The sequence below is a fragment of the Physeter macrocephalus genome, chromosome 21 (assembly GCF_002837175.3).
Source record: "Physeter macrocephalus isolate SW-GA chromosome 21, ASM283717v5, whole genome shotgun sequence".
In the NCBI taxonomy this organism is placed as follows: Eukaryota; Metazoa; Chordata; class Mammalia; order Artiodactyla; family Physeteridae; genus Physeter; species Physeter macrocephalus.
In genome coordinates this window covers 4,220,780-4,239,305 of record NC_041234.1, presented here as the reverse complement: position 1 = coordinate 4,239,305, position 18,526 = coordinate 4,220,780, and the positions used below count along the sequence as shown (strand labels likewise).

The window sequence follows — 18,526 nt, the reverse complement described above, 5'->3', positions numbered from 1 at the left end:
GAACAATCTATGATGAACAAAATATTGAATTTGCAAAGACCAGTACCATGCTGAGCCATGTCGGAGCCTGAGGCGAAAGGGGAAATGTGTACCCCTAGAGACATGGGTTTTATTTTATTTTATTTTTTTTTAAGATGTTGGGGGTAGGAGTTTATTAATTAATTTATTTATTTTTGGCTGTGTTGGGTCTTCGTTTCTGTGCGAGGGCTTTCTCTAGTTGTGGCGAGCGGGGGCCACTCTTCATCGCGGCTCCAGACGCGCAGGCTCAGTAGTTGTGGCTCACGGGCCCAGTTGCTCCGCGGCACGTGGGATCCTCCCAGACCCGGGCTCGAACCCGTGTCCCCTGCATTAGCAGGCAGATTCTCAACCACTGCGCCACCAGGGAAGCCCAAGAGACATGGTTTTATGTAATTTCTAATGGTTATTTTTCCCAGAACATTAAAATACTCGAACTGAAACATTGAAAAGTAGGTGTATGAAAACTCATACCATTTTAAGTTTAAATATTTTATTTATACCCAAACAGACTGTATTATAATTTTACTTCAGTCTAAGTTATTTAAAAATTATTTAGGGTCATCACTTGGTCAGGAGAAATTGTCAAACATGACACTTCTCTCATCTGAAAACAAGATGAGTAGAAGGGTAGATTTTGAAAATATTGTTGATGAGTTTGCTTCCTTTAGAGCTGGGGCCACACATCTTTCCTTTTGCCTCAAGCTCGGAAATGGCTTGGCTGTCACTATCAGCACCTCTGGGGTTGCTGCAGTCATTTCATTTAGAAGCCCGTCTGAAATAACGGTGGGAAATTAAGAGTACCAAACCCAGGACCACATTTTAAAATCCTAACCATAAACAGTCATAACCTTTGAGAAAGGGCCATTGTGACCCCATCTCTTGATAAAAGGAAGAAACCAACTGCTAAAGGTTGTTCTGCTTTAAATACAGCTCCTTGCTTTACAAATTACTTCCCTCTGCAACCTGAGCTCTAGACAACCTCAGAAAAAGTCCGGTTTCAGCTCACCCAGTCTCAGTCAGATCGTAGAACATTTTGCAGTGGTGCTTTGTCTCTGGGTTCAGGTTGCTTTTGTTTTTGTGTGGTCTGAATTTACTTAAAAGTCCCTGGACACAAGGAAAGGGTTGGCTGGTGGGATTAGCATGGCTTTAGTTGAACAGTTGAGTGAGGCTGAACATTTGGAATCAAAGAGAAACACAAAGTTGAGCAATAGAAGAGAAGAGCTTGCTTCAGATGGATGGCCGCTGTGGCCCGGGCACTCCCAGACGTGCCAAGTGGAGGGCAGGGAGCTGGAAGCAGTGTGCGCTGTGCCACAGTGGTTTTGGAGGCGTGTGCGTGAGGACAGGAAGAACACTTTGGGAAATGTGTTTCTTAGTCTAGAGTGGTGTGAATACCAACGTCTTTAATGCATTTCTCTGCAGCATGTGACAAACTTTCAACATCAACCATGAATTTGCCAAAGCAGACGGAGCCTCCCATGAGTAAGCGCCTGTCTTCATCCACCGCGACAGTGTCCTATTCCCCAGACCGAGGCAAGTGAACGTGTAGACCTGGTCTCTCCAGTTTTCTTCTTTCTAGTGTGAGCGTGTTAATGTCGGTCTTTGGGAGAGCCCCTCTTGAGCCTTCTGCAAATAGCCCCATTCTCCTAGCCTTGCGATCTGTGTGTGGGAGCCCCAGGGCCTCACTAATGGGACTTTGGAAAGTGGCAACGCGCTCTTCACAACCAGGTCGTCGTTGAATAGGGACAGGCGTTAATGCTATGCTCCCCGTCTGAAAGAGACTTCCATTTTCTACAGTGCATGTAGACGTTATCGTGGCCTGGGGTTAATTGACCAGTGGGCAGATGTGACTGTTAAAAAAGTAACTGCCCAGTTATTGGTGCGATATTGTTGATTAGCCAGAAACAGCGGGATTGATGAGGCAGAGGTACGTGGGAGACTTAGATGTGTGAAAAAAATGGGGCTCTGCTCTTGTCTGTGGTTTGTAAGCCTGCCCGTTTCTCTTTTGAAAACAGAAGTTCAGAACTAATATGAAATCTTTAAAAGGGCAAAAGGATGGGTGGCCTTTTCTGGCGCTCTGTTTTGAGGTGAGAGATGGTATGTATAGGACGGGTGCCAGTTCCAGAAACTGAATAGTTATAAAATCACCCGTGTTCTGATGGAGGCTCAGAGAAGGCACTAAAAGTCTGAATTGCTACCTTTCAGAGTTTGTAGGTTAAGGAAGGGAGGGAAGCTCTCCATGCATTAAATGCATATCTTAAAGCATCACTGAAGAAGTGTCAGGTGCCAGTGGAGTGCTTAACACATTGAGTCATCACCAGTGGGGAGCAGGAGGATGTTTGTGACTCTGAAGAGGCCAGTGTGCGTTCCTGGTCTTTTTCCACTGGCTTTGACCTTGCACCTCCAGCACAGAGGTCTGTCATGTGTGTCAGAGACCCCGTAAGTGTCAGTGTTGACGCTCTCTGATGCAGTTCATGGGTAAGCACTGGAAACCTCGAATTAACTAGGAGCTGGATGAGAAAACATCTACATGCTTTTAATTCTGTATAGCTGTTCCATTTGTGAGTACATCCCATAGGTTTCCATTAACTCATGTGGTTACAAGTTGATGTTAAATTCATATTTGCCTCGATTAATGTGTAAAGATAATCAGTATGTTATTATATATTGTTGGCAACTGAATTATCTGCTTGTGGATTATTAATTGAAAATTTGAAATTCCCAAGCCATTTTACTGGCTAGTGGATACCCAAAGAAGATGAAGTCATTGAAAAGTTCATCCATTATCATATAATATGTTCCGAAACCATCAAAATAACATTTCAGTCACTGAATTTTAGATTATGGATACTACTCCTTCCGTTAAAGCTGATAATTAGTTGGCTATTTTTTTTAATGTTTCTTATTTAATTCTTGCCCTCACTTGCGTGGGAAAAGTATGAAAGGATGCATATTTCTACATTAACAAAATCAGTGTGTTATGAAATATTTCCTAACAGAGGACCTAAAACATGTGTTTTGTAGGAGTAATCTTTTTTTTCCAATGTTAGATCTACTTGGTGAGTAAATGGTTTCTTGAGTCCGTATGACATCTTGGAATATGGGCTAATTCTCTTCGGGTGATACAGGTGATGCTCTAATTCTGTAATAGCATGTTGAATGAATTCTGGCACCCCAAGAGAAGTAACACACTCTCCCAAGCTCTAAATGACACAGCGTCTGTTTTCTTGTACTATGACAAGCTCCGAAGCCATCCTTTGCTACAATATTTTTTCTTTCCACATTCGTTCTGCCACCCAAGAGTTGATTTGCGTCATGCACTGTGTTGTTTTAGGCGTTTCATTTTGTTTTGTTTTAATTTTGCTTTTTAAAATTTTCATTTGATTCCGTCCCTCAGCTCATCGCACGCACCTTAGTCCCATGGAAACCTTTCTTGTTACGCGACTGCTGACACCCACACAGGCTTCTTTAGCCAGAAGCAGAAGTGCACTCATGCTCTCTGAGCAGGCCAGTCACTCAGGTAAAAGAGGCCAAGCTGGTGACACTGAGGAAAATGCCCCAAATGGTATTGGTTGGCCTTTGAGTTATTCCTGAATTTTTATATCTTGCTTCACATTTGTTGGCTTCATGAAATGTCTTCTATGGTTAATAACATTTTCTACCCACCAGTGTTTTATTGTTGCTATATTTCTTTTCTTTCAAGTGTCGCAGAGGTGAGTAAATTATTTTATGACTGAGGGCATATGGATTAGGGGAACAAAGTCCATCTCATGAGCTATGGCGGTTAGGAGACTTTTTTAAATAGACGGTTTGGTAAAATAGCCTATAAACTGCAATCTCAGAAGTCCCATAACCAGCTCTACCACTTACTAGCTCTTACCACTTTGGGTGAGTTAATTAACCTCTCTAAGCCTCAGTTTCCTCATCTCTAAAGTGGAGTTATTTTAAATTGTCATGAGGATTAAATGAGATAGCGCAATGATGGACACAGTCAGAACAGGTATCTAGAGCCTCACTACTCAAGGGGTGGTCCATGGACCAACAGCATTGGTATTACCTGGCAGCTTGTTAGGAGGGTGGACTCTCAGGCCCCGCCAGACCTGCACACTGAAGTCTAAGAAACAGTGGGCCACACCATCAAAGCCCTTCCTTGACCAAAGCAGATCAAACCATCATGGCAAGTTTAATGGGGACTAAAAAAAAAAAAAAAAAATTAATGGGCACTAGCGTTCCCTGTGGGTTTTGCAAGTGAGTAATGCCGTGTCCACGTTAGGGTATGTCTGGTCTCCATGTCAGTTCCCAAGATATAGTGTATTCAGTGAGATAACATATAAATGACATATTGTCTTCTACCTAGTTCTATCCGTTTCCAAGTAGTTGTGCTGTTTCTGCAGAGAATGTATACAAATGGCCAATGAGCACATGACAAGATGCTGAACATCCTTCGTCATTACGGAAATGCAAATCAAAACCATAATGAGATACTCTTTCCCACTACTAGGATGGCTAAAATTCAAAGAAAAAAAGGATAATACAGTTGACTCTTGAACAATTTAGGGGTTGGGGGTACTAGCCCGCCTCAGTCAGAAATCTGCATTTAACTTTATAATCAGCCCTCTGCATACTTGGTTCCCTATCTGCAGATTCAACCAGCCACAAATAGTACCGTAGTATTTACTATTGAATAAAATCTGCGTGTAAGTGGACCCATGCGGTTCAAACCTGTGTTGTTCAAGAGTCAACTGTAATATGTATTGGCGAGGATGTGGGAGAAATTGTAACCTTTATACACTGCTGGTGGGAATGTAAAATGTGCAGCTGCTTTGGAAAACAGTCTGACAGGTTTCTCAAAATGTTAGAGTTACCACATGAACCAGCAATTCTACTCTTTGGTATAGAGTCAAGGAAATTGAAAACATACGCAATGAAGTATACAAGTATTCTCAGCAGCATTATTCAGATTAGCCACAATGTGGAAACAACCCAGATATCCAACAACAGATGAATGGATAAACAAAATGTGTTTATCCATAAAGTGGAATATTATTCAGCTATAAAAAGGAATGAATTACTGATACGTGCTACACGATGAACCTTGAAAACATTATGTTCAGTGAAAGAAGCCAGGCAGAAGATGCCACGAGTTTTACGATTCCATTCTTGTGAAATGTCTGGAATAGACAAGTCCAGAGAGACAGTCAATAAGTGGTTAGTAGGGACTAGGGGAGGGGGAAGAGGAGAGAATGCTTAACGGGCACAGCGCTTCTTTTGGGGGTGTTGAAAAATGTTCTGGAATTAGACTGTAGTTATGGTTGCACAACCTTGTAAATATGCTAAAACCCACTAAATTGTACACCTTTATGATATAGGAATTCTGTCTCAAACAAATAAACAAAAAATTCCTGGGAAGTAGGAAGTATCCCCATTTTGAGAATGAGAAATGTGTCAGGAGGACCACTCCCAGGATCGATGATTCTCTAGGAGAGCTCAGAGCTATGATTTATTACAGCCAAAAGCTACAGAGCAAAAGCAGTGAAGGGAAAGGGTACATGGAACAAAGTCCAGGGCAGACCGGGCACAGGCTCCCAGCGTCCTCTCCCAGTGGAGTCACACAGGACACGTTCCCGCAGCAACGAATTAGTACATGTATGAGGTGTTGCCAACCACAGAAGCCCATTAGAGACTCAGTGCCCAGAGTTTTTAGTGGGGGCTGGTCGCGTGGGCACCCCCTGCAAGCTATGTACCCAAATTCCAAACTCAGAAGGAAAGCAGGTGTTCAGCGTAAGTCTTGTTGTTTGTACAAACAGGTTAGGCACAGTGAGCCACTCTTACCAGTTAACGGTGGGAACTCTGCCCAAATCCAAGTTCCCCGATGCCGGGGCCAGCGTGGTAAGCAGGCCTTTCCAGGGAAAGCAGTTAGGCCTGCTGTGTTTTTTCTGTTCTTCTCTGCACAGTTCACCCCCTTGGTCCTTGGCCACGGTGTCTTTACAGCAGAATTATTATCAATAGGAGCTCGTATAGCAGACTGAGGCCGACCTACCGTGTGGATCTCACTTATGCCACGTAGGGGTGCTGGACTTAGACAGTTAAGACACAGACCAGTCACCATCAAGGTCTGTCTTAGAAAGCCAGCTGGCTTCCTCTGTAAGTTTCCATATGAACCTCTTCTACCTGGCCTGAGGCATCAATTCAGGCCCAGCCAGCGCTGGGCAGTAAGATGAAGCAGGCCCAAAGCCATCCAGGGCTGAGGCAGTGTCGTGATGGTACAAGTACAGTCCCCGAGAGCACACGTGTCCCCTGGAAACAGAGTTTATGATGTTCGGGCACCCCACGCAGGACGTGCATTGGGCAGGCAGTCCAGGCTGACAGGGCCCCCAGCTCTCAGTCCTTGCTTTCAGAGGCACTGCCTGAGGCGGTCCATTCCAAACAGTTCTGCCAGCGACACTGGCTTCATCTCCTGCCGAGCGTGGACTGCGTGTGGAGGTTTTGAGCGGGGACTGCGCAGGAGCTGGCCTGCCCCTGCCGTCTCATGGTCACGCTGTCACCTGCAATCTGTCTGAATCTGAAGCGCTGGCAGCAGCTTGCAAAGACAGTGTGGTTTTCCTTCAGCATGAGGGGAGGGTTCCCAGAAACAGTTCTGGAAGAGAAAGACTGTGAATGCCCCTCCCCTGGCCCTCCCCTGCACCACTCCAGGGGGGCTGGGTTTTGTTGTTTTTCTCCATTGTTATCAGCATGCCCCTTTCAACAATCACGGCTTTACATTTTCTCAGTCATCCTCTACTCTCACATGGACCTTTCATCGGGAAGGGTTGAATGCAAGAAGGACGAGAGCATTTTTATTTTTTTAAAAAATGTGTCCAACTTAAGCAGAATGACACATCGTGCTCAGAAACTGAATTTTCAAAAAATTTCACAATAGGTTTGCATCACCCCCCGTCTCTTCCATCCTCTTCATTTATCCAGTGAGCAGCCTAGAAAAGATCAGTCCCTTTTCAGGGACAGGTGCATTGAACAAGTTGCCTTTCTGAGGTGTGCGTAGCAGGAGAAGGGCAAGGGAAGTAGAGTCAGGCTCTCGGTCCGTTGTTAACAAACCGTAGCCAATCTGGAAAGTCATACACCAGACGTCTTGTCTCGTCAGCAGTGGTGCGTCCCCCAGAGGGGGTCGAGCCTCCTCATCGGGGTGGACGGAGGGGTCACACTCCCTTGAGTGCCCTTTCCCAGCTTGCAGCTGTGGCAGGAATTACAAGTTAGAAATGCAGTCAGGCTCCACATCAGAAGTCGAGAGCCCACCAGCAGCTCCGTGTTGGATGGTCCCATCAGAGAACGAGCCCCTTCCTGTGTGCATTTGTCTGTGACCCAGATGGTCCAGCCAGCATCTGTGGTGTTTTCTCAGGTTAGGGCCCCACGGAGGGGTGTTCTGTATCTACAGTGGTTCCGGGTTGATTTTTAAAACTTCAGGAGTGTGTTTCTGTCTGGAGATTGCCTCTCTGTTTACAACTCCCTTTTCCCAGAGGCTCCATTATGCAAAAATCACCAGGTATGGAGACTTGTTCTGGTTCCACTACTCAGAATTTAAATTCCAGCCAAACCACTGGTGGTAAAAAGCAAGGAGGTTGTGTCCCGCTTCCACTTGGAGGAGAAAGTGAAAACTAAAGGCATCACCTGGGCTGCACTCTTTCCCTCACTTAAGCCAGCATGGCCAAAAGCAGCCAGAGGATCGAGCAAGCCAGCACTTGGAGTTCCGTGGGTCATCTTCAGATTCCATAGGTATTTCACCTCTCACAACAGACAGCAGCTTGGCTGCGATTTCCTCTGGTGGGGGGCTCCATAGCCACCAGGCATCAGTGGGCCGTCATCCTCCACTCCTTTCTCCTTCCTTTTACCAAACAATGCTTTTACTATATACTTCAGGGAATCAGGGTCTTTCTCACGATTCCTGCTTCTGACACCAATTGTGTCAGGGGTCCCCAAGACCACCCCGGGCTCAGTGATTCGCTCGGAGGACTCAGAGGACTCAGCATGTGGTGGCGCTCGTAGCTGAGATGTTCCAGCGGAAGGCTGCACAGCACAATCCGCACGGGGGATTGGCACACGGGCGAGTCCAGAGGACACCAGGTGCAGGTTTCCAAGAGTCCCCTCCCAGTGGAGTCACACAGGATGTGCCTGAGTCCCCCAGCAACGAGCTGCGACAACACGCGTGAAATGTTGCCAACCGGGGAGCGTCGTTAGAGACTCAGCGCCCAGCGCTGGTCACGTAGGCACCCCCTGCCAGGCACGTACCACATTCCAGACTCAGAGCAAGAAAGCAAGATCAGTCATGTTGTTTGTACAGACAGCTTAGGCACAGTGAGCTACTCATCAGTTAATGGTGAGAACACTCCTGAAATCCAAGTTTCCAGATGCTTACAAGGGTCAACCTTGTGAACGGGCCCTTCCAAGGACAGCAGTCAGGTCTGCTATGTTAACTCTCTCCTGTACAAGGAAATTGACATTTAGAGAGGTTAAGTCACCTACCCAAGGGGATCTAGCTATTAGGTGATGGTGCTAGGTCCATCTGGCTCCAAAGCCCAGATTTTGAACTCCTGAAATAAACTGGACTCTTGAGCATTGAGTATGGGGGTCTTTTAAGATACGGTCTATACTGTGTACACTAGAAAAAGTATGGTGGTATTTTGAGCATGTGGATTGCCCGTGTCACATTTTAACAGAAATGTGGTGTTCTTCCCAACCCTCTTTCGCCCCTGCTTTTTCCGTCTATGCTCCCTGTGTCTCTGGGTTTTATACTGTAACTCTCTAGTATCCCATGCCTGTCCTCGTGTAGCTCCTGCTGGCCCCCTTAAATCTTCCTACAAGTCTTCTCCCACTCGAAATGCCGAGAAGAAGAGGACGACATCTACATCTGGCGTAGGAGATGCTGGGAAAGGAGCCCCTGCAGGAGCGGAGGCCTCTCCGGTAGGTTTATACCCACTCACCCCTCGGGACTGTTTTATCTGACAGTGTGATTACTCCCTGCACTTGACCTGGGGTCTATTTCCATCTATCTCCAGGGACTGCTCAAGGGGCAGATTTGGTTTAAAATTGCACCCAACCTTTGAAAATCATTTAACTTTTTGCACCCTCCTAAATCTTAGTGCCTTGGAACAGATTCCTAAAGCCCTTGTCCTCGTTAGAGCCTGTCCTCCAGAGGACGGGCCTCAGAAGGAATGTTCCAAGTGCCCTTTCTCTGCTTCTTTAAGGATGTCTGATTCTGGGCCAGTCTTGCCTCTACAGGCAACTAGAACTGAAGTTCTAGGTCAACCTTCATCCACAACAGTGGCCTTTAAACATTTTTGTTGTCATGGTTAACACTATCAGTAAGGCAGATGTTGAGCAGGGACCCCCGATTGTGTATATTTGTTTAGAAGTTATACATGCCATACTACTTTCGTTAGTTACACTTGCTATGTAACAAATTACCCCAAACCTTAGCAGCTTGAAGCCAATGTTTATTACCTCACTGGTTCTTTGGGTCAGAAATTGAGGATGGCTTAGCTGGGTGCTTCTGGTTCAGGGTCTCTCATGAGGGTGTGGTCAGGACGGCAGCCAGGGCTGCAGTCGTCAGAAAGCTTGGCTGGGGCTCTTCCAGGACAGCTCACTCACATGGCCGTTGGCAGGAGGCCCCAGTTCCTTACTGCATGGACCTCTCCAGAGAGCTGCTTGAGTGTCCAGATAACATGGCAGCTGGCTTCCCCTAGAGCAAGAGATCAGAGAGAGAGAGAGATAGACCAAACCCACGCTTGAGGAGAAGGGAACTGAGCTCCGCCTGTTAAAGCAAGGAGTATCAAATGACATGTGGACTCGTTTTAAACACCACATTACCATTGGGCATTTATTTTATAACACCATATTTTTTTAATCCAGTGTGATCCCAAGGTTCTCACAGGAGAAGTGAATGTTTCAGACCTTAGGGTTTTACTGCTGGGTGGATTCCTGTGGAAGGGGGCTCATGTATGTGGGCATGGGGGCTTGCGTGAGGATTTGCTGCGGAAAATCACAAGAGGGAGAGAAGGGAACCACCGTTGCAGACTGCCTGCCGCGGGCCAGTCACAGAGGCCCATGTGAGGCAGGCCATGGGGAAGACATAGAGGGATGGAGGGGTTGCAGTCCCCGTTAAACTGGGTACACTGTTAGGGTCCCCAGCTCACTGTCTTGCACCCACCTATAGCTTTTTTTTTTAAAAATAGTGATTGTATATCTTTGTACTCATTCCAGCTTCTGTATGTCCAGGACCATAATCTGGTTCCATTGTTAGCTTTTTGTAAGATAACAAGGAGAAGGCGGTCTTTATGTTTTAAGGCTGAGGTTTTTTGTTGTTTTTTTTTTAACTGAATGACCTAAATATGATGACCCCCTGGTGCTTCTCTGCAAAGATTCCCATTGTGGAAAGCAATATAGCTCCGTATGGTTCCTTCTGAAAGAAAGCTGTGCATTGCTTCTATCTGGGGTATTTTTAGAAATTGTAGAAGTAATGGCAGTCGTGGGCCATGGCCGTCCTATTCTGTGTCCCCTACAGACGGAGAAGATGAAGAGGGGGCCGAGAACAACAGCTTCCGTTCCCAGCGTGGGCCTCATGTCCCCTCTGAGAAGATGCGATTTTCCAGCAGGCGTTTCTAAGAGGTCGTCTTCTCCTGTGACACCCAAGTAAGCATCTTTCCCCTTCGCCATAGTCGGATGGTTAAAGCAGTTTGGGGGGCTCTGTGCATCTTTCCCCTTCGCCATAGTCGGATGGTTAAAGCAGTTTGGGGGGCTCTGTGCTGTGTGCCTGCAGCTCCCCCACGAGGCGTGGCCGGCCCGGCGAGGTGCGCTGTGTATCTTCTAGATGAATGATGTGCTCTTGAGGGCTTTGTTGCCTGGTAAATACTGGACTCTGATTTACCAAGATGAACCCATTCGGCGTGTTTTCTTCAGGACCGTTAGTCCCATTCTACTCTTCTGGCATTCCCCTTCTTTCTCCTTCAGCTGCATCTGGAGTGCTCCACACTCGCTCTCAGGCCCTCTCTCGTTTTGTCTCTTTAACAGAGAGGCAATAATAACTTCTCAGTCACCATCAGCTGTATGTTTTTCTAATGAAGCCAATGAAAAACTGTGTAATTGGAAAACAAATTTACACTCTGTGACCACTGATTAAAGTCTTTAAAACATTTTACTGCTAGTAACTGGCAAAAATGACTCAGTAAATACCTCATTCCAGCAGTAGAATGGAAACATGTTCAGTAGTACTGAGAGAGAAAGAGAAATATGATTTTAACTTGGAAAAAAGGAAACTCTTTGTATAGAGAGAATCATATAAAACTTGTTTGGTGCATCAGTTTGGTTCAGAGAACATAGGATAATACACAGATTTAATGAAAACTTGGGAATTTTTTTTTCTTTTCTTTAACCTTTTTTTTTCTCTTTTTTAATTTTTGAATTTTATTTTATTTATTTTTTTATACAGCAGATTCTTATTAGTCATCAATTTTATACACATCAGTGTATACATGTCAATCCCAATCTCCCAATTCATCTCCCCACCCCCACTTCCCCCTTGGTGTCCATACATTTGTTCTCTACATCTGTGTCTCTATTTTTGCCTTGCAGGGCGGTTCATCTGTACCATTTTTCTAGATTCCACATATATGCGTTAATATACGATATTTGTTTTTCTCTTTCTGACTTACTTCACTCTGTATGACAGTCTCTAGATCCATCCACGTCTCAACAAATGACCCAATTTCGTTCCTTTTTTATGGCTGAGTAATATTCCATTGTATATATGTACCACATCTTCTCTATCCATTTGTCTGTCGGTGGGCATTTAGGTTGCTTCCATGACCTGGCAATTGTAAATACTGCTGCAGTGAACATTGGGGTGCCTGTGTCTTTTTGAATTATGGCTTTCTCTGGGTATATGCCCAGTAGTGGGATTGCTGGGTCATATGGTAATTCTATTTTTAGATTTTTAAGGAACCTCCATATTGTTCTCCATAGTGGCTGTATCAATTTACATTCCCACCAACAGTGCAAGAGGGTTCCCTTTTCTCCACACCTTCTCCTGCATTTGCTGTTTGTAGATTATCTGATGATGCCCATTCTAACTGATGTGAGGTGATACCTCATTGTGGTTTTCATTTGCATTTCTCTAATAATTAGTGATGTTGAGCAGCTTTTCGTGTGCTTCTTGGCCATCTGTATGTCTTCTTTGTAGAAATGTCTATTTAGGTCTTCTGTCCATTTTTGGATTGGGTTGTTTGGTTTTTTGATATTGAGCTACATGAGCTGCTTATATGTTTTTGAGATTAATCCTTTGTCCACTGATTCATTTGCAAATGAATTTTCTCCCATTCTGAGGGTTGTCTTTTCGTCTTCTTTATGGTTTCCTTTGCTGTGCAAAAAGCTTTGAAGTTTCATCAGGTCCCATTTGTTTATTTTTGTTTTTATTTCCATTACTCTAGGAGGTGGATCAAAAAAGATCTTGCTGTGATTTATGTCAGAGTGTTCTTCCTATGTTTTCCTCTAAGAGTTTTATAGTGTATGGTCTTACATTTAGGTCTCTAATCCATTTTGAGTTTATTTTTGTGTATGGTGTTAGGGAGTGTTCTAATTTCATTCTTTTACATGTAGCTGTCCAGTTCTCCCAGCACCACTTATTGAAGAGACTGTCTTTTCTCCATTGTATATTCTTACCTCCTTTATCAAAAATAAGGTGACCATATGTGCGTGGGTTTATATTTGGGCTATCCTGTTCCATTGATCTATATTTCTGTTTTTGTGCCAGTACCATACTGTCTTGATTATTGTAGTTTTGTAGTATAGTCTGAAGTCAGGGAGCCTGATTCCTGCAGCTCCGTTTTTCTTTCTCAAGATTGCTTTGGCTGTTTGGGGTCTTTTGTGTTTCCATAGAAATTGTGAACTTTTTTGTTCTAGTTCTGTGAAAAATGCCATTGGTAGTTTGATAGGGATTGCATTGAATCTGTAGTTTGCTTTGGGTTGTATAGTCATTTTGGGAGTGTTTCCTTAGTTTCTCTTTCAGATTTTTCATCATTAGTGTATAGGAATGCAAGAGATTTCTGTGCATTAACTGTGTATCCTGCTACTTTACCAAATTCATTGATTAGCTCTAGTAGTTTTCTGGTGGCATCTTTAGGATTCTCTATGTATAGTATCATGTCATCTGCAAACAGTGACAGTTTTTCTTCTTCTTTTCCAGTTTTTATTCCTTTTATTTCTTTTTCTTCTCCGATTGCCATGGCTAAGTCTTCCAAAACTGTGTTGAATAATAGTGGTGAGAGTGGACATCCTTGTCTTTTTCCTGATCTTAGAGGAAATGCTTTCAGTTTTTCACCATTGGGAATGATGTTTGCTGTGGGTTTGTCGTATATGGCCTTTATTATGTTGAGGTAAGTTCCCTCTATGCTCACTTTCTGGAGAGTTTTTATCATAAATGGGTGTTGAATTTTGTCAGAAGCTTTTTCTGCATCTATTGAGACGATCATATGGTTCTTCTCCTTCGATTTGTTAATATGGGGTATCACATTGATTTGCGTATATTGAAGAATCCTTGCATCCCTGGGATAAATCCCACTTGATCGTGGTGTATGATCCTTTTAATGTTTTGTTGGATCCTGTTTGCTAGTATTTTGTTGGGGATTTTTCCATCTATATTCATCAGTGATATTGGTCTGTAATTTTCTTTTTTTTGTAGTATCTTTGTCTGGTTTTGGTATCAGGGTGATGGTGGCCTCATAGAATGAGTTTGGGAGTGTTCCTTCCTCTGCAATTTTTTGGAAGAGTTTGAGAAGGATGAGTGTTAGCTCTTCTCTAAATGTTTGATAGAATTCACCTGTGAAGCCATCTGGTCCTGGACTTTTGTTTCTTGGAAGATTTTTAATCACAGTTTACATTTCATTACTTGTGATTGGTCTGTTCATATTTTCTGTTTCTTCCTGGTTCATCTTGGAAAGTTATACCTTTCTAAAATTAGTCCATTTCTTCCAGGTTGTCCATTTTATTGGCATAGAGTTGCTTGTCGTAGTCTCTTAGGATGCTTTGTATTTCTGCGGTGTCTTTTTCGTTTCTAATTTTATTGATCTCATAGAATGATTTTGGGAGTGTTCCTTCCTCCACAGTTTTTTGGAAGAGTTTGAGAAGGATGGGCGTTAGCTCTTCTCTAAATGTTTGATAGAATTCACCTGTGAAGCCATCTGGTCCTGGACTATTGTTTGTTGGAAGATTTTTAATCACAGTTTCAATTTCATTACTTGTGATTGGTCTGTTCATAGTTTCTATTACTTCCTGGTTCAGTCTTGGAAGGTTATACCTTTCTAAGAATTTGTCCATTTCTTCCAGGTTGTCCATTTTATTGGCATAGAGTTGCTTATAGCACTCTCTTAGGATGCTTTGTATTTCTGTGGTGTCTGTTGTAACTTCTCCTTCTTCATTTCTAATTTTATTGATTTGAGTCCTCTCCCTCTTTTTCTTGATGAGTCTGGCTAATGGTTTATCAATTTTGTTTATCAAAGAAACAGCTTTTACTTTTATAGATCTTTGTTATTGTTTTCTTTGCTTCTATTTCATTTATTTCTGGTCTGATCTTTATGATTTCTTTCCTTCTGCTAACTTTGGGTTTTGTTTGTTCTTCTTTCTCTAGTTCCTTTAGGTAAGGTTAGATTGTTTATTTGAGTTTTTTCTTGTTTCTTGAGGTAGGCTTATATAGCTATAAACTTCCCTCTTAGAACTGCTTTTGCTACATCCCATAGGTTTTGGATCATCGTGTTTTCATTGTCATTTGTCTCTAGGTGTTTTTCGATTTCCTGTTTGATTTCTTCAGCTGTCTCTTGGTTAGTTAGTGACGTATTGTTTAGCCTCCATGTGTTTGAGTTTTTTACGTTTTTTTCCCTGTAATTGATGTCTAATCTCATAGCGTTGTGGTCAGAAAAGATGCTTGATATGATTTCAGTTTTCTTAAATTTACTGAGGCTTGATTTGTGACCCAAGATGTGATCTATCCTGGAGAATGTTCCGTGTGCACTTCAGAAGAAAATGTAGTCTGCTGTTTTTGGATGGAATGTCCCATAAATATCAATTAAATCTATTTGGTCTACTGTGTCATTTAAAGCTTGTGTTTCCTTATTAAGTTTCTGCCTGGATGATCTGTCCATTGGTGTAAGTGAGGTGTTCAAAGGTCCCCACTATTACTGTGTTACTGTCGATTTCCTGTTTTATAGCTGTTAGCAGTTGCCTTATGTATTGAGGTGCTCCTATGTTGGGTGCATGTATATTTACAATTGTTATATCTTCTTCTTGGTTGATATGTGTATTCCTATGACCATTTTCTTAGTTGTTTCGGGTTTGTTTTGTAGGTCCTTTTCTTCTCTTGTGTTTCCCACTTAGAGAAGTTCCTTAAGCATTTGTTGCAAAGCTGGTTTGGTGGTGCTGAATTCTCTTAGCTTTTGCTTGTCTGTAAAGCTTTTGATTTCTCCATCGATTCTGAATGAGATCCTTACCGGCTAGAGTAATCTTGGTTGTAGGTTCTTCCCTTTCATCACTTTAAGTATATCATACCACTCCCTTCTGGCTTGTAGAGTTTCTGCTGGGAAATCAGCTGTTAACCTTATGGGAGTTCCCTTGTATGTTAATTGTTGTTTTTCCCTTGCTGCTTTCAATCATTTTTCTTTGTCTTTAATTTTTGCCAATTTGATTACTACGTGTCTCAGCGTGTTTCTCCTTGGGTTTATCCTGTGTGGGACTCTCTGCTCTTCCTGGACTTGGGTGGCTATTTCCTTTCCCATGTTAGGGAAGTTTTCGACTGTAATCTCTTCAGATATTTTCTAGGGTCCTTTCTCTCTCTCTGCTCCTTCTGGGACCCCTATAATGCAAACGTTGTTGCGTTTAATGTTGTCCCAGCGGTCTCTTAGGCTGTCTTCGTCTCTTTTCATTCTTTTTTCTTTATTCTGTTCCTCAGCAGTGAATTCCACCATGTTAAACATTTCTTGCATCTTCTCGATCTTTGCCTCCATTCTTTTTCCGAGGTCCTGGATCATCTTCACTATCATTATTCTGAATTCTTTTTCTGGAAGGTTGCCTATCTCCACTTCATTTAGTTGTTTTTCTGGGGTTTTATCTTGTTCCTTCATCTGATGCATAGCCCTCTGCCTTTTCATCTTCTCTGTCTTTCTGTGAATGTGGATTTTGTTCCACAGGATGCAGGAATGTAGTTCTTCTTGCTTCTGCTGTCTGCCCTCTAACAAACACTTGGGAATTTTAAAAAAATATTTCGCGATGACAGCAGCTCTTATTTCTGATTCGTTGCTTCCTAACAGAGACCTTTTCACTGATATTGTTTTGCTCAGAGTTTGCTATGGTTTTTACAAACTACTACTACTGGTTATCGATGTATGTGCCTTCCATAAAGAAAATCTTTCTGTAGCACATTACTGAATTAATAGCATCTTGGTTTTTTTTTTTTCTTAAGTCCATTGCATTCTTTCTGTGCCTGTATTGCCTGTCTTTGGTTATGGTATTGCTCTCTTGCAAACTCCAAATCCATTAGGTGATCTGTGAGGTCTCTGTTTGACTTTGTCTTATTTCTGAGCCTTCCATTTGCATGTCAGTACTCTGGTGTTAGTTTGGGACATTGACATTAACAGAGAGAAAAGCCTATTGGTACTGGGGTTTTTCCAGATTCTACCCTCTCTTTCCTGGGTCTTGACTCATGGTCCTTGCAATATCATTGTAAATTTCACTGAGGTGAACCAAGAGGGTTGATGCCCTCTCTAGAGATGAGAATTCAGTTTTTGGAAGCAAGCTTGCAGTGGGCTCTGTGCTATTTCTTTGAAGTTGAAAATCTTGAAGGCTGTGATTCAGGCACTATTTTATATTTTAAAGGACATATCATCTGAGTTTTAAAGAGCTGTCTCTGACCAAAGATACTCAAACACAATCCCAGACTTTTAAAAATGCAGTTCAAATTAGAGAAATATTTAAAATTTCTACTCTATCTAGAACCGTAACGGGCACCTAGTAGAAGCTTTATAAGTATCCATGGAATGAATGAATGCAAGTCACTGTGCCAGATGCTCCAGAGAATCTCCAAACGAATGAGAATAGCCTCCACTTGGACGGGCCCCAGGAGAGGTGGGAGGGAGATGTGGACCCAGATGAGGACAGTTCCAGGCCTGCTCCAAGGAGAGAGCTGCCCACCTTGAACTGCTCATCCCTCAGGACTCAGCTCAGCTGTCCTCCTCTCCAGAACTAGCCAAAGCTGAATTCGCCCCCTTCAGTGTGCTAACAGGACATAGCTGGGTCAGTCATTCGTTTATGGAACACCCATAGAGCACCTACTCTGTGTCCAGTGCTCTTCTCAGCCTTCATGGAGCTTGCCTGGCAGTGAACAGCAAATATAATATCAGGTGGTGATAAGTGCTGTGAAGAAAAATGAGTCCGGGTCAGATGGTGGAGGGGAGGGGCTAGATCGGGTGGTCAGAAAAGGCTTCTCTGAGGAGGTGACATTTGAGCAGAGCGCCCTGCAGGAGGTGAGGGAGCAGGCCGGATTGATCTGTGCCTCATTGTACTTGATTATCTCCTGCTAGGCTGCCGCAAGGGCGGGGGCTGACTCAGTTTACTGTTGCACAGTCTGCGCGCAATGTGAGTCTGTGGGACGCTAGCCAGGGGGGAAAGGCGGGCCTGGAGGGCAGAGTGGTCTGGGCAGGCCTGGGCAATGCTGGGGCCAAACCTACCTGAGGACTCAGGACCTTTGCCTCCTCGTTCCTTCTGGGACATTCATCAGTTTATTCTCCCACTGATCAGTTTCTTAAACATTCTCTTTTCTGCGCTGTACATTTCACTTGGGGAATTTTTAAACGATGAGGGATGCCGGTTTCTGTACCGTGCTGCACGGTATTCCTGCCACTTTCAACAAACAGAAATTAATGGACCGGCTCTTATTTTTAGAGCCCCATACCTGTTGTCTCTAACACAGGCTGGAAAAATAGCACACACTAACACAGCTGGACTGCCTGTGTACTGTCAGACTCCAGAATCCTTCTCTCTTTATGAGGTGCCCTGGGAATAGAAGTTGCTTGGGCACCTCTAAATCAGAATTACCAAGTTGAGAGGTCTAAGGAATAACAAACGTTTCTTGATTTGTAAAATGTTCAGAAAGAAATTTAGTTTCTCCCTGGGGTGAAAATTAGCGGCTGAACCACACTGGGTATGGGCCAGGTCTGAGAAATGTGGAAAGTCAAGTAGACTGTAAGTATATTCTGAAAATCCAACCAAACTCTACAGCGGTGAAAAAGAGTGGATTGCAGCTGCCCGCAACCAGTGGGTGGATCTCAGGAACGTAGTGTCGAGAAGGAAGTTGTAGAAGAATGTCAGCAGTTTGATTCCATGTATACTGAGTTCCTAGATGTTGCAAAACCAGTGTGTGTGTGTGTGTGTGTGTGTGTGTGTGTGTGTGTGTGTGTGTGTGTGTGTGTGTGTGTGTGTGTGT

At 43.6% G+C, this 18,526-nt stretch overlaps 1 protein-coding gene across 16 annotated transcripts in view; it reads left to right on the top strand.

The window, feature by feature from the left end:
* The window catches only part of MAP7D2 (MAP7 domain containing 2), a 126,648-nt gene that overhangs the window by 80,686 nt on the left and 27,436 nt on the right, over positions 1–18,526 (top strand). For 11 of the 16 annotated variants that reach the window (XM_055081719.1, XM_055081724.1, XM_028482466.2 and 8 more), the window contains 4 exons: positions 1,438–1,548; positions 3,413–3,535; positions 8,813–8,967; positions 10,568–10,695. In XM_055081719.1, coding sequence (XP_054937694.1) covers positions 1,438–1,548; positions 3,413–3,535; positions 8,813–8,967; positions 10,568–10,695 — 517 coding nt within the window. The remainder of the gene's footprint in view (positions 1–1,437; positions 1,549–3,412; positions 3,536–8,812; positions 8,968–10,567; positions 10,696–18,526) is intronic. The other 5 variants (XM_028482468.2, XM_055081722.1, XM_055081725.1 and 2 more) reach the window with 2 other exon arrangements.